Source organism: Lactuca saligna, chromosome 1, assembly GCF_052625555.1.
Source record: "Lactuca saligna cultivar CGN05327 chromosome 1, ASM5262555v1, whole genome shotgun sequence".
NCBI lineage: Eukaryota > Viridiplantae > Streptophyta > Magnoliopsida > Asterales > Asteraceae > Lactuca > Lactuca saligna.
Window position 1 is genome coordinate 7,887,256 of NC_136417.1, and position 15,850 is coordinate 7,903,105.

At 35.9% G+C, this 15,850-nt stretch overlaps 1 protein-coding gene across 1 annotated transcript; it reads right to left on the reverse strand.

The window, feature by feature from the left end:
* Positions 1-525: 525 nt before the first annotated feature.
* Positions 526-2,429, reverse strand: LOC145043920 (Ubiquitin carboxyl-terminal hydrolase family protein). The gene has a single exon (XM_078992731.1). It carries the CDS (start codon positions 2,382-2,384, stop codon positions 681-683), a length of 1,704 nt encoding a protein of 567 aa, XP_078848857.1. The 5' UTR covers positions 2,385-2,429; the 3' UTR covers positions 526-680.
* Between the last annotated feature and the right edge of the window lie 13,421 nt (positions 2,430-15,850).

Genomic DNA, 15,850 nt, shown 5'->3' on the forward strand with positions numbered 1-15,850 from the left:
CTTTGTTCCTTCAAGTTTATAATCTGTAAATTTAGTATTTTATATATTTGAATCAAGTAAAATGTTTTGCAAATCCTTGATCCATGTCATAATACCTCATGTTTCAATTTTATTATTGACTAAATCACATTTTTGGGTCCAAATAAAATGACTTTTCTGGTCTCTTCGTAATGGGTATAGCTTAATTTTCCAAAAAATAGACATTTTACTTGGAAGAGGGACAAAAAGCATCACAAAGCCGCAATAAGGACTAAAAATGCAAGAAAAAAATTTACGTGACCAAATTTAAGAAAAAAGCTATACTCTGAGACTAAAAATGTAATTTACTATTTATTATTTTCTATATCTGAATCAAGTATAAAAAATTCCATTTAATACTGGTAATTCCATTTGTGGAAAGCATGATGTCATGTTTATGTGATTAATATCTAGAACCATATATATACTTACAAAATAATTAAATAATTTTTTATAAGAAAATTTCTTAGTCCACAATTAAAAATGATAACAGATAGTCAGATACTGTTTGCTAGAAGTGTATTAACTTCAAAATATATAAATCTTGATGACAAAATTTAGCAAAAAGGAATAATAATACACAGCCAATCTAGTAGCTAAACAAAACAAGAAGTTATTCCGTATGATGCCAAACGATTGATGATGATGATGATGATGATGAATTAGATTCTCTTCTCTCTTGTTCTTGAAACACTGGATCTTGGTGATGATCTGTCATGAGATTTTCGAGCACCTGGAGACTCTGTTCTCAGAAATCGTGTACTCGTTTCCCTTGTGCCTCCTCTTCTATCAGACATCTGAATGTTTCCTGAAACAGTCTTTTTTTCATCAAACACATTCTTCCTACTTCTTCCTCTACCTCTCCTCCTACCATCGTTCTCACTACTCCTTGAATTTGGAGTGTTTCTTCTAGATGAACTCTCGTTGTTAAACTTCATTGTCCTACTTGTTCTTCCCTGAATCTTTGTATCCTTCTCTTCATCATCATCATCATCATCATCATCATCCATGTTTCTATGCCTCTTGTTATCTTTCAAATGGACCAGCCCTTCAACCTTTGTTTTTTTGGTGGGTGTTCGATCATTACCCGAATCAATATTAGTCAACCCTTCAGATTCTGAATCTGACAACAAAGACTCGGTTTCATCATCTTCTTCATGTTCACTTTCAGTATCATCCTCTTCCTCATCTTCATCATCGTCATCATCTTCTTCTTCTTCGTTAGAAACTTGTCTGGCTTTTTGCTTTTTAGATCCAGTTTCTTGATTCTTTGATTTGCTTTGCTCCTTGACAGTGTACATCAAATGAATATAATTAGACCTTAACGTCATCAATGGATGTTGTGGCTTCGAAATAAGCAAATCCCTCTTATAAGCTTCTCTCAAAACGACTGTATGTGTGTGCAGTTTACTTGAAACATAGAAGATCCCAGGGTGTTGAAGCAATGCCTTCTTGAACCTTGATCGAAGACCCAAATATTCACCAAGAAACAGTAGATTATCCTTGTCAGTTTTCTTTGGTACTAAAAGATGAAGAACTTCATGCAATATAGCAACAGTCCATTTATCAGATTCATCACTTTTCGCCTGTAAATGAAATGCATTTTCGTAAGGTGAAATGTATGGCAGCTTCTGCCAATCATCAACCCATTTCTTAAATTTCTTGTCCACCTCGAACCCACGAGAATATTGCAAAGGGAATGAGCTCAGTGAGTTCTTCTCCATGACAGACGATGCTAGTTTATCACTCCAACAAACCAATTCGAGTTCATTTCCACTGCTTGTAACTTGAAAGTAATCAGGAAATTGAGGAACGATGGTGTGGGTGTAATCGTTAGGCAAACCCAGATCCCATTTCAAGCGATCGATCACAGAAAGAGGGATTTTGTTGATCCTGGCTATCATGAGTAGCTTCAGAAGTCGATCCGCTACATCTTGCTTATGAATCTCACTTTCGAAAAGGAGCTGTTCTTCGGTATCAAGGGTGAGGATTTCAGGGGTTAATTTGACGTGAGGGTGGATTCCAATACCACCTGGAAGAAACTCTTCGAATACAGATGGATATTTTCGAATAAAATCAATAGAACGGATGGGTATACCTAGTGAAGCTCTTTTGTCGGAGATGATGGAGAGAGGGAGAGACTTTGAAGGCTCGGAATTTATGAGGTTCTTGACTTCAATCATGGGTTTCAGGTCTCTTTCCTTCTCCACGGCGTGATCGAGTCCTCGGTCGCGAACCCAGTTGATGGATGCAACCACGGAGGATGCGGCGGCGGTGGCTTCATGGAAACTATGGTAACGGCGGCAGTGGTGGTTGCCTCGACGGCTAGGTCGTGGGAGATAGGAGAGTACAAAACGCTGCTGCATATGGGAATTTTGAGGGTTTTGGATTTTGGCAGGAGGGCTTCTGTTTTTTCGAAGGGTTTTACAAGCAAAACAGAAAAGTTTCAATTTTTTTAATAAAGTTTTAAATTTTATTTTTTAATAGAAAATTTTGAATTTTTAACCTTTTGAAAAAAATAACTAAAAAATTGGTTAATTTATTCATTTTAATCATTTTGAACTGTGTAGCAGCGGTTTTCATATTCTTTATCTTTGATATGTGCGGTCCTCAATCGCCGGACAGGCAGCTTTAGCATCAAGCACATCATCATATCGACAGTCATCCGAACGAGAGTCTCCCATTTGAATTCCCTGAGCAAGCTCTCCTCTTCCACGTTGCTGGAAAGGGCTTAGCCGCCTTTGGACAAGGTCATGAGATTAAATCATTAATTTTTCAAAAATAATAAAAATTTTCTATAGATTTCGTCAAAACTTATATGTAATATATAAACGTATTTTTTTACGTATTTATATCTATTTTTACGTATTTATATACTTTTTTTATAAAGTTTTATATGTATATGTTTATGTATTTTCATGTATATTAAATATATCAACGTATTTTTTTACGTATTTATATGTATTTTTAAGTATTTTACATATTTTTTTATGTATATTTATATGCTATTTTTTTTATGTATTATGTATTTATATCTATTTTTACGTATTTATATATTTTTTAAAGTTTTTATATGTATTTGTTGTGTTATGAGCAAAACAACATTCATATGATGTTCATGCAAACTCTAATTGCTTGGATTTAGTTTTTCTAATTGTACATGTATAATTGTCCAAGACTTGCAAACTCTAATCTAACATACAACAAAACTTAAATCATCATAAATAACCAAGTAAAGATGTTACCTTTGATTGTTGCTTGAAGATCTTGAGCTTTTGAGAATTTTAGCACCTCAAATGTTGTGCCTCTAATGAATCACAAACACCAAAGCAATTGGAGAAGACAAGAGAGAGAGAGAGAGAGAGAGAGAGGGGAAGCTAAAACCGGCTCCTAGAACTCTTAGGGTTGAAGTGTAGGCCGAAAATAGGTGCCCAAGGGTCTCTTTATATAGGTGTGAGATTAGGATTTCATCCATAGTCCTTATCTGGTTATTTAGCCACCAAGCAACCCATAAGAATATTCTGGAACCCTACCTTGGACGAAATCTTATGGGCTATCCATAAGGATTTCGTACAACCTATCCTTAAGGTTTCTCAACCTACTTTGCAACTATTCAATAATTACAATATCATTCCCTCAACTTTAATTAATATCTTTTGATCACAAAATTAATTCCTAATTAATTATTGACAAATATTAATTAAACAAATATGATTTCCCCTTTAATATATTATTCATATAATATATTAATAAGCCATAATAACCTCTTTTTCTATTATTCATCCAGTCAAGTTGCTTTGGTGAAGACAACCCAAAAGTACCATGCTACAACCAGGTCAAGTACATACGAAATATAGTTATGGACTTAGAACTAATCCAATAGTCTCCTACTTGGATAAGTCTAATAACTATAGATGCAAATACGAATTCAAAATCCGATTTAGCAACCGTAGCTCTCAAAAACTGCTGTTGAACTCTGACACGTCCTTTAGATAAGGGATCGTACAGTCCTTCGTTCTCAAGATATTGTTTAGACAAATACATGGAACATAGTCATACATATTGTCCAACAGTTTGTCTCTCGATATCTGATCTGTCTGACATAGAACATCATTGAACACATCAATTCAGTCTTGACCGGGCCCGACACATAAGTCAAACCAAATCATCGAGGGCCCAAGATATCGCTTTTAACCTCTTAGGATAAAAGGACCAGATAAACTTTGACTTATATGCATTGACTATTTACTCATCAAATCATACATACCAATGTGTTTTATAACATCAAGTTACTGATGCGTTTAGGCATTATCAATGCAAAACCAACTTGCAAACAATAAACCATATATCCAGGTTCAAAGACTGTATAATATTCTCGTCTCACAATCACTCGTGATCAATTCCATGAAGTGATTCAAGTGAGCACGTGCCTAATCCAATGCTCAAATCATATTTCATAAGCACACATGAACGTTGCATCAAACTTTTGCTATGTCTAATACACTTTAGACAATCTACAACCCAATTCATGACAATCTTCTTTCATATCCACTTCTAACATATGAACGACTGTGGACGGCTTAAATAATCTTATTATTTTAGAAGTCAAAATATGCAAAGTGAAACAATAGTAAATAATAAACACAAGACATTAACTTTACTTATAAATAAAACACCTTTATTTAATCATCAAATGTTAATTACAATTTGCTATTATAAGTTTCTAAAAGCTATCTAATCAAAAACTAATATCGTCCTTCAGCCCAATGCTCCTAGCGTGCTGCAAGTGCTTAACCCTACTCAGTCCCTTCGTGGGGCGATCCACTGGGTTCTCCTCTAATGATACCCTCTTAACTACGAGGAGTCCCTCTTCTACCTGATGTCTAATAAAATGATATTTCCTATTAATATGTCTGGATCTACCATGATCCATCGGTTCCTTGGTCAAGGCAACCGCACCTTCATTATCACAGAAAATCTCCATGGGCTCCTTTATGGCCGGTACAACTCCAAGGTCACCAATGAAGTTCTTCAAACATATCGCCTCCTTTGACGCTTCGCTCGCTGCTATGTACTCTGATTCCCACGTTGAATCATCTACTGTTTCCTGCTTGGAACTTTTCCAAGTCACCGCTCCTCCATTCAGGGTAAAGACCCAGTCCGACTGAGAGCGGAAGTTGTATCGGTCGGTCTAAAAATAGACATCACTATATCCTCACACCCTTAAGTGATCACTCCCACCAAGGATAAGAAACCATTCCTTGTTCCTATGAAGGTACTTAAGAATATTCTTGACTGTGATCCAATGTGCTCTACTAGGGTTCCCTTGATATCTGATGACCATGCTCAAAGCGAATGCCACATCAGGGCGAGTACAATTCATACATACATGATCGAGCCAACTGCGGATGCATAAGGTACTCGACTCATTTTTGCTATCTCAGCTTTAGTATTTGGACTTTGAGTCTTACTCAACTTGGTATTGCTTTGGATTGGTAACTCCCATTTCATGGAATTCCCCATACTAAAACGCTTTAGTACTTTATCCAAGTAAGTACTTTGACTAAGTCCTATTAGTATTTTACTCCTATTTCTCACAATCCTTATCCCAAGAATATAAGCAGCTTCTTCGAGGTCCTTCATAGCGAAGCACTTTCCAAGCCATGACTTAACCTCCTGCAAGGTCGGGACGTTGTTTCCTATGAGCAGTATGTCATCGACTTACAAAACGTGGAAACTAACTATACTCCCACTAGATTCGACATATACACATGACTCATCCTCGCTTCGCAAGAAACCAAACTCTTTGAAGTTCTCATCAAAACAAAGATTCCATCTACGAGACACTTGTTTTAATCCATAAATGGATTTCTCAAGCTTACACACTATATTAGGGTGTTTCACATCGACAAAAACCTCTGGCTGACTCATGTAAACATCCTCAGCCAACATCCCATTAAAGAAAACGGTTTTGACGTCCATCTGCCATATTTCATAATCATGAAACATTGCAATGGCTAGCATAACCCTTATAGACTTTTTCTTCGCAACCGGTGAGAAGGTCTCATCATAGTCAACTCCAAGAGTTTAAGTAAAGCTCTTCGCAACCAATTGCGCCTTATAAGTGTGTACTTTTGTGACAACCCGAAATTTCTTTCTTGTACAAGAGACCAATTGAATCCAAGTTAGACTCATTTTGTTAGCTTTCAACACCGTTTGGGGTCTATTGGAGCATTCTAAACGTAATGTAAATGAGGTAGAAACCGAGAAACAGGATAACACAATGCGTATCAAGCAAAATCGGGCCAAACACTCCAAAACATGGAGTGTGTGGCCACACACTTGAGTGTATGGCCACATACAGGTGTGTGTAGCCGCACACCCGTTTCCAGCCACACACTCACTTCTATATATAGGGGAAGACCCCCTTCATTCATTCTATCCTCGTTTGGCTGCAATATACTTCTCTCTCTACTTTCTCTCTCTAAAAATCTCGTCCAAAGAACACTCTAAGGGCCTCAAGAACGTGAATCACCTCCATCAATCAGCTTGTTTCTGGTAAAACATCTGAATCGAAGCTTAAACTCATAGTGTTCTTAGTTTTCTTCATGTGTTCTTCATCCTTTGAAGGAGTGCGGCCGCACACCTTCATATGGTGGCCGCACACACTTTAAAAACTCTCCAAAGTGAAGAGTTTGGCCTTCAATTACTCATAAGACTTAAGAACACCTCAAAAATCGACGTTTTGGGCTCAAATTAGGAGTGTACGGCTGCACACCCCCACTGTATGGCCGCACACTCATGTGTGCAACCGCACACACGCATTTGTTGTACATTTTGACCATACACTCCCTTGTGTAGTCATATACCACTCATATACAACCTTATATGGTTGTAACACTTCATAATAGGTGATTACTAGTCCCTAAAGAGGTCCCACTACAATAAATAGTTATTCCAAGCACTAATTACACACATATATATGCATTATATGGTTAATAGGATCCGTTTGTGCTCAAGTCCGCAAATAACACTCAACCTCCTAAACTAATACTACCGTCACATCACCCACTACAGGTGAGTTCATACCCCTTAATCAACCTTTTAAATGTTTATATACGTTTTATGGGGGGGGGGGGGGGGGAATACAAGTTGAACCAAACAAGTTATAGTGCTAATCATATGTGATTTACAACTTGTTATCAAAAGGATTTTCTATATTTTCAAATTACCATGCCAGTAAAGTTGTTTTAAACGTTTATCAAACTTATTTTCATGTTTAATTGTAATTACCATGCCAATAAAGTTGTTTTAAACGTTTATCAAACTTATTTTCATTTTAATTGTACTAAAAACTATTTTCCAAGGCTTTCAAAATTGTTTTTGTTTTTAAATCATATTTACACCAATATATTTATATAAGTAAGGATTGAGGGACTGAGAACTGATAGCTCACCTTATTTCCTGTTCTTGTTTGATTGTGGACTTAGGGTATTCCGTTATCTGTTCGAGTGTCGTTGAATTCTTAGTTATATATCATGTATATTTGTGTTGGATATAAAAGTCTTTGTTTCATTTCAAAACCTTTGTGTATCGAAGGCATTCAACTAACATCTTTATTTAACTATAATAGGTATAGTTAAAGATTTCCACTCATTACTAAGTGCTTCTATGATACTCACTATGGTCAGTACAGCTACGAGTCTATACATACTGTACACTATACGAAGAGAACACTATACACTATACGAAGAGAACATTATACACTATACAGAGAGAACATTATACACTATACGATGAGAACACTATATACTGCACAAAGAGAACACTATATACTACATGAAGAGAATACTATATACTATACGAGAGAATATACTAAAATAGAATGTGAAGCACTACTTCTCGATACGACACTTTGCTATGCGATCATCGTGTAACCAGGCCTCCTGGAGGGAGAGAGAACACTAGGATGAGGCCTACTAACGGTAAGACTAGCCATGTTCTTATACATATATAATAATTAATCTTTTAATGTTACTATAGTATAATGGTTGGATTTTAACTTTTAAAACTCTAGGATTTTAGATTTCAAATGTTTCAAATTAAAACCTTTTAATTAAAATTTAAATTCCAAAACTTGAGGGCAAGTTTTGAAACTTTTTCAAAACATTAGATCAAATTTGAAAAATAACTAACTAATCATATAATTAATATTTATCACATAATTTGACCTAATTTATTTCCTTACAAGATAATTCAAATAAAAAATACAAATAATTAAATTTATCTTATGAAACAAGTAATTATCTTATTTATGACAATTATCTTCTATTTGGATTAGGATAATCATACCAATATAATAAAAATAAGATTTTATCAATGAAAAACATTTTTGACAGGCAATTATCCTAATCCAAAAAGAGTCAAAATCCTAAAAAATTAGCCACCAGATGAGCCGACTCGCCGAGTTACAGACCTGGACTCGCAGAGTAGCCCTGACTCGCCGAGTTCATCTGGTGACTCGACGAGTCAAGCAGTCAGAGGCTTGTTTTTTTTGAGTTCTGAGCTTGAACAAGTTATCAATGCATCAAATACAAAAGAGAAACGATCTAGTCACTGATACCACTGTTGGGTTATAAACAAAACAACATTCCTATGGTGTTCATGCAAACCCTAATTGCTTGGATCTAGTTTTTCTAATTGTACATGCATAGTTGTCCAAGACTTGCAAACCCTAATCTAGCATACAACAAAACTTGAATCAACATAAATAACCAAGTAAAGATGTAACCTTTGATTGATTGTTTGAAGATCTTGAACTTTTGAGAATCTTAGCACCCCAAATGTTGTGCCTCTAATGAATCACAAACACCAAAGCAATTTGTAGTGAATTATGAACACTGATTTGGCATGCAGAATTAAAGAATACACAATGAACATGGTGATTTGGGTGGTTAAGAGATGCATTCGATTATGTATGGTGTTATACAAAAAGGGATCTAGATCTAAATCTACATAATTAACACACACACACACACACACACTCAATGTTACATCTCTCAAGCACACCTACATAAGTGGTATGAACCCACCTTATATAAAGGTGTTTACATGTCTCTCTCTCTCTCTCTCACTCTCCATCTCATGTCACAAGGCTAATGCACCACATGCAAGTGAGTCTATAAAAGTCATATCATTACAAAGTCATACATGGATAACTTTGCACCCAACATTCTCCCCCTCAAAGTTAGGAATGGATGACCCACTTCAAATCTTCCATAATCGAGCAACTACGTGATCCAAGCCTCAAGCGTGACACATGTTGAGATGAACTTCAAATCTTCAATTCTTCCATGATTCTTCAATTTGGGTTCTAGGATGTGAGACTATACGAACCGAGCATTAAAGAATGATCAAGAGCTTCTCAAACTCCAAATAATCACCCAAAAGTTGAGCATAAAAACACACCCCAAAAATCTTCAATAAATTCCAAACCCATCTTGAAACGAAATCACTTCTGAATCTCCAATCGAATCATTTCATAAACTTCAAAAACTCAAGGTCACTTCGGTCTTCAAATCCGCGTAATATGAAAAATTCAACTTCGAATTTCCATATAAATTTCTCCCTCTTTTTATAATCAAAATTTAATTATAAAACCAATAAGGAAAGAGAACGTGCTCTATTCGGAATTTCTTGTCAAAACTCCCCCTTAACATGTGGCATAAACTTTTAGCTTCAATTCGGAAAATAGAAAAATCTTCAATTTTTAGCTTCATTCACGGACTGCCTTTGACAAATGTTCTCAAAAATGGGTAGAAATTGTCAATTTCAAAATTCTACAGTAACTCGGTGCGCCCAAAACATCCAAAACGTGAAACTCTCCCCTATTTGTGAAACTTGGTAGAAAGTGTCAATTCGCATTAACTGTAGGGGCATGAAATGCATATTCTTCAATTTCTCAGCAAAATCAGCCAAATTTCGAAAGTGTATTTGCAACTTTCGAAACTGCTGCCACTTTGCTTCAAACTTTCGAAAATGACCCAAAATTTCGAAAGTGGGTAAAATGTGTCAATAAGTCGAAATTTAAAAGACTGATATCGAAAATTTTCCTTTGCTTTCAAAATTTTCGAAAATGAATACATCTTGGCAAATTTTCGAAACTACAGGGTCCAATTTCGAAACTTCTTCCTTTTGTCCCAAAATGTTGAAAATTAACTCCAATTTCGAAAGTGGGTAAAGACTGACAATCATTCGAAACATGAAGGGCTATTTTTAAAACTTTCACTATCATCTTCAAATGTTCGTGAATCCATTTGCGAATGTCACCAAAACCTTCGACATCCAAAACAAACACATCGACTCCAAAAACTTCAAGGCTTCGTCCAATCAACAAACAAAAACCTTCAAAATCAGATATACGATTCCAAACAATTGACCCGTAGCGAAGGTATCCATAAATTGACCAACAAGCAAATCTAATTTTGTCGTCAAATAACACAAGCACCATTCGTTCGATATTCTGAGTGATACACCCAAATCAAAGATATCAACAATCCCAAATCATTCGCTTTTTCATCGACCCTCCTCCTCACCCTTTCTCTCTCTCTCTCTCTCTCTCTCTCTCTCTCTCTCCTTACCATCCCAATCTTTTTTTTTCTCTCTCTTCCTCTAATCGAAAAACACCATCGCCAACTACTCTCATCAGGAAACACTATATCCTTCTCTGCCCTTTTACCTCTTTCACTTCTTTATTTATTTCTTTTTAAACCTAAAGTTTACCCCTTCTGCATCTCCCGTTCTTCTCTTCAATCCAACAACCCTCCATACACAACCTTCATATTGATGTTGCCGTTACATCCCTTGGTCTTTGCTACTACAATACTAGAGTTTTGAAACAACGCAAGCTCTCCATCACAACAACCCTCATCACTTGCCCATTCACCCCTTAATTTAAAATCTATAGCTGCTGTGTGGGCATCCTCACCGCGCCATTACTACTAACAACAAACAAACTGAAGACGACAAGGGTTTCTTTTAGATGGCTCCAGTTGGCCGATTTCCATGTCTGTTTTAACATAGGTATTCATTGATTGCACCTAGTTATTGGGGACGAGTCACATCAAGTTTTATTAATTGCATATGGAAACATAAACATTGATCACCCATCTCCCGTCATCTTTTATGTCCGATTTCACAACCAAATTTATAGTGATAATATCGATATGAATTGTTCTACTTTGGGTGGCAATAATAGATTTACTGGTGGGGTTTTAAGTGAATTTGGGTACGAGTTTTGAATACAATAGAGGATGGTAGTGTATGTTGGAACCAACCTTTATGAACAAACCCAATACAGAAAGAAGAATATAACAAACAAAGTAAAGCATCACTTTTCTATGTGATCTGCTAGAAGGAGAATAGAAAAGAAAATTTACAAGAAGATGGTGCGACTTTCATATCTTATTCTCTGCTTGAAAATGGAAATTACACAAACAAGAATCGACTCCTAAACCTAGCTTTTAAAGAAGAAATAGCCAAGAAAATAGGGGAAAGTAACAAAGAATCCTAAACTCGTGCAACCTACAACCAACATGGTATTAACCTGATCAATTAAAAGAAACAAAATGACTAAACTACCCCTATTCTTTCTTTCTCTCTATCTCTCTTTCTTAGGAAAACAATCGTTCTCGTTTACCTCCTTCGATCTTTGGTCTTTAGTCTTCTTTTGCTGTGTCAGTCTTTTGATACAACACTCTCCTTTGGTCTTGATAACCCTTCTCACTTGCTTTTTTCTTGCTTTCTTTCTTGTCTGCTACTTACTATAGACCACTTGCTTGCTATCTGGTTGATTTTTCTGCTACTTCTTGCTACTTTTCTTTCTTCCTTGATCAAAAGTGATCGCTCTTGCCGCTTGCTTCTTCTTTCTTTCTTGCTAGCATACAACAATATATTGCTCATGTTTCTTTCTTCTAATCAATAAAAATGACTAATCTTGATACTTTCATTCATTCTTGCTGCTTGTTTTCTCCCTCTTGACCTGCTTGCTTGTTTTCTTCCTCAATAGTCACCTGCTACCATCTCCGACATCAAACCACCACATCCGGACCTTCATCTATCAACACTACTATGAACCGTTAATGTAACAACATAACTATAACACACAACATCTGGGAACCACCCTAGTTAGCTATGATACCAAGTGTTGGAACCAGCCTTTTTGAATAAACCCATTACAGAAAGAAGAATATAACAAACATAGTAAAGCAACACTTTGTTGCATGATCTGCTGGAAGGAGAATGTAACGCCTGTGTTTCTAGGCTAGACATTAATGATGATGTAACAGTCTAGGTTAACATTTGTAACTCGTTTTGAAATAATAAGAATGTATTATTTAAGTATTACGTGTTTATTGCTTAATCGTGTGATTTAATTGAATTAAGGATAAAAATAAGTGATAAAATAAAATATTAGCTAAACCCAATATCTATGAAGGAACGTAGTGGTCGTAACAAGGATTCCAGAAATATAATGAATACCGAAATCCGAGTTATAATGAAGAAGTTATGACCTGTCGAAGTTTCGCGACAAATCTGGTACGACATTGTGTGACGAAAATAGTGAATTTACGATAGAGCGATATTTAGCCTTAGTAATCTAAACGAAAGTCGTGGAATACCTTAAACTGAGAGCGTGCATAAAAAGAACGTCTAAATCTGACTTCGTATGAGGAATTTTTGATTTTTCGAAGTTTCAACTTAGCAGTATGCAGTCCAAAGTTCGAATATGAGATCGAGTGATTTCTAGCTGAAACAATCTAAACGAGAATCGAAGATCTCTTCGATAGTAGTGCGACGAAAGAAAGATAGACAGAAATGGACGTCAGATGAGGAAGTTATGAATTTCTAACGGAGTTTTCCTTTCCCGGCCTACTAAAATTAATATAATAAAAATAAAGTCAAAATTAGCCAACGAAGTCTAAATGCGAGTTATAGAGCATAATCTCACCTACGCGTGGATATAAAGAACGTTGAAAACGAAGCTCGTATGCGAAAGATATGAATTTCTGAAGTTCGGGGCACGAACCTCGACACCGTGTTAGAGTTCACAACGTGAACATAGGGTTCACGACGTGAACCTAAAGATGACGGCTCCTGGAGCTTGACAGACCCAAGTTGTGATGACGCACCTGATGATGACTGAACTCACGACGTGAATATTTGAGATTCACAACGTGAGTCCAGAAAATCAGCCTATAAATAGAAATCAAAGGGCAGCCGATTTTGGTTGCTACTTTTTTTCTCTCTCACTTCCGATACCCTCTCTAGCCCTATTGAAGCACCTCCGAAGCCCCAGTATCATCCCGAAATCCGAAGCAAGTCCCGACGCTCTGAAGATCCCGAGAAGAAAAGAGTTTCCAAGCCGAAGCTCTGCCCGCGAGAAGCCCGGTGTGTGAAGATATCCCAGATTCATCGAAGAATTACTACTTGAAGAGGCGTAGTGCTTTCCGCGCATCGTCTTATCAAGTGAGTGCATAGTCTCTTTCATAAACACGATTTTAATACAAGTATTGTTTGAATGTATTAAGTATACATTTTAAGAGAGTGTATAATCCCTTTCTTCTAACACGCAGGTATGAAGTATCTTCTATTGAATATGTGCTATATATATATATATATATATATATATATATATATATATATATATATATATATATATATATATATTATCTGTGTATTTGGAGTGAGTATTAAATGAATATTTTATACAGGTTTTAAGTTGTATATGAATGTATAGGTATATTGTTATCTACTAAAATGTTGGGTAAAACATGTGTAGATAGTTGACGTGTGATAAAATGATGAGAGGCCTCGATGTTGTTGCTGATTCAGTTATTTAGCGGAGTTTAGATGACGACCACAGATTTTTCTAGACAGTCAAGTGGAACGCTGACAGACTTGCCACCTGTATGTGTTAATGAACTTGAGTGTTCATTTGTTGTACTCCATCCCATACATGGTTGCCTTGTTTGACATATATTGTTGAGGAACCTCTGAAGCATGTGTTGTCTCCCCGATGAAAATCCTTAGGCTAGGTCCCTTGTGATAGTTGTTTTAGGGACATAAAGTGAGGATAACGGGAATGGATAATTGAGTTATCATTGGTTGATGAAATTAATATAATTATTTATTGTGGATTGAAATCCCTATATGCTCATCAGGATCCCAAGTCTGACCCACTCAGTTTTTCTTTGTATTACAGGTAGTGGCACCAGAGCGTAAGTTGAATGACTTATCAATATATTTTGGATTATAGGCTAGTAGTTGTAAATAACTGTTGTAAGGCTTATAATGTGTCGTTTATGCTTTTGGTCGGTATCGGAACATGACATCACGAGTTTTGTTATATAATGAAAATACATTTCTTTAATCAATGCTTTGGTAAATCTTATTTTATCATATTTCGTTTTGGGAACAAATTCCACAACTCTTTTAATCAAAGGATTACTCTAAAATTATCTTAAAAACATAAATTAAACCGGTCTTTTTTGGCCGTGAATTTGGAGATGTCACAGAGAAAAAAAAAAAAAGGTACAAGAAGATGGTGCAACTTTCACATCTTATTCTCTGCTTAAAAATGGAGATTACACGTATAAGAATCAATTCCCAAACCTAGCGTATAAAGGAGAACTAGCCAGAAAAAAACAGGGGAAAGTAACAAAGAATTCTAAACTCATGCAACCTACAACCAACATGGTTTTGACCTAATCAATTAAAAGAAACAAAATAAATAAACTACCCCTAAGACAATCATGTGATTTTGACTCAATTTTAACTAACACCAATAATTTAGGTTCAAGATTCGCTAATCTGAGGTTGTTTTGGGTGAAGTTAGGGAGAGAAAGAGGCGGGGTTGGTGAGTGTAGGCCTAATTTTGATTTAATAATTATTATAATATTAAAAAATGTTAAATGCAATGTAAAAAAACAAAGTACTAGGGTATAACATTCATTAGAGGTTTGGTATAGACTACACCCAAAGGAAAACCAAACCATAGAGAGCATCTGATTTAAAAAAAAATTAAAGACCAAACACGCTAACTACCCCAAACAAAATAGAACATTTGTGTAATTTACTCTTGTGAGGATATATCAACACATGTAAAATATGGATGAAAATGGTATGAATAAAGTTTTGTCTATAAAGAAGACTAAGACTTGTTCAAAATACCATTTTGATTAAGAAGTGAGATACAAATTTACTACTCATTTGATTAGGTAAATTGGTTGTGTAAAATCCCGATGGTGAGTTATTTTCAATTTAAACCTTATGTATGAAGCAATATTGCATTTTGACCCTTGTGCATGAAAAAGATTGCAAAATGGCTCATAGTGGTATTTTGGTGATTTTGGCCATAGGCTTACTACGTTGGGCTTACGTTATGTACACTGGATGCACTTGGGCGAACCTTAGTACATTGGATATACACCGCGTACGCAGGGTGTATGTGAAGGATCCTCAAACCCTAATTTTTAATGTTTGGTCCATATATAAACATCATTAACTCCTTATTTCTCATTCACCCTTCAGCCTCCACTTGCCATTTCGTCAATCTAGAACCCTAATCCTCCTTGAGAGTATTCTTGTGCTTTTGTGGGTACTTTTGGTGATTAAGAAGGAAGGAAAGAAGAGAGGACGCTTGGAAGAGTAAGGCACCTTAGATCTAGAATCTCATCACCATTTGACATCATTTTAAGGTAAAAAGCTCTGAACTTGATGATGATTTGTTTAAGATATGGTTAGCCTTGAAGTTGTGAACATTTTGGTCCCA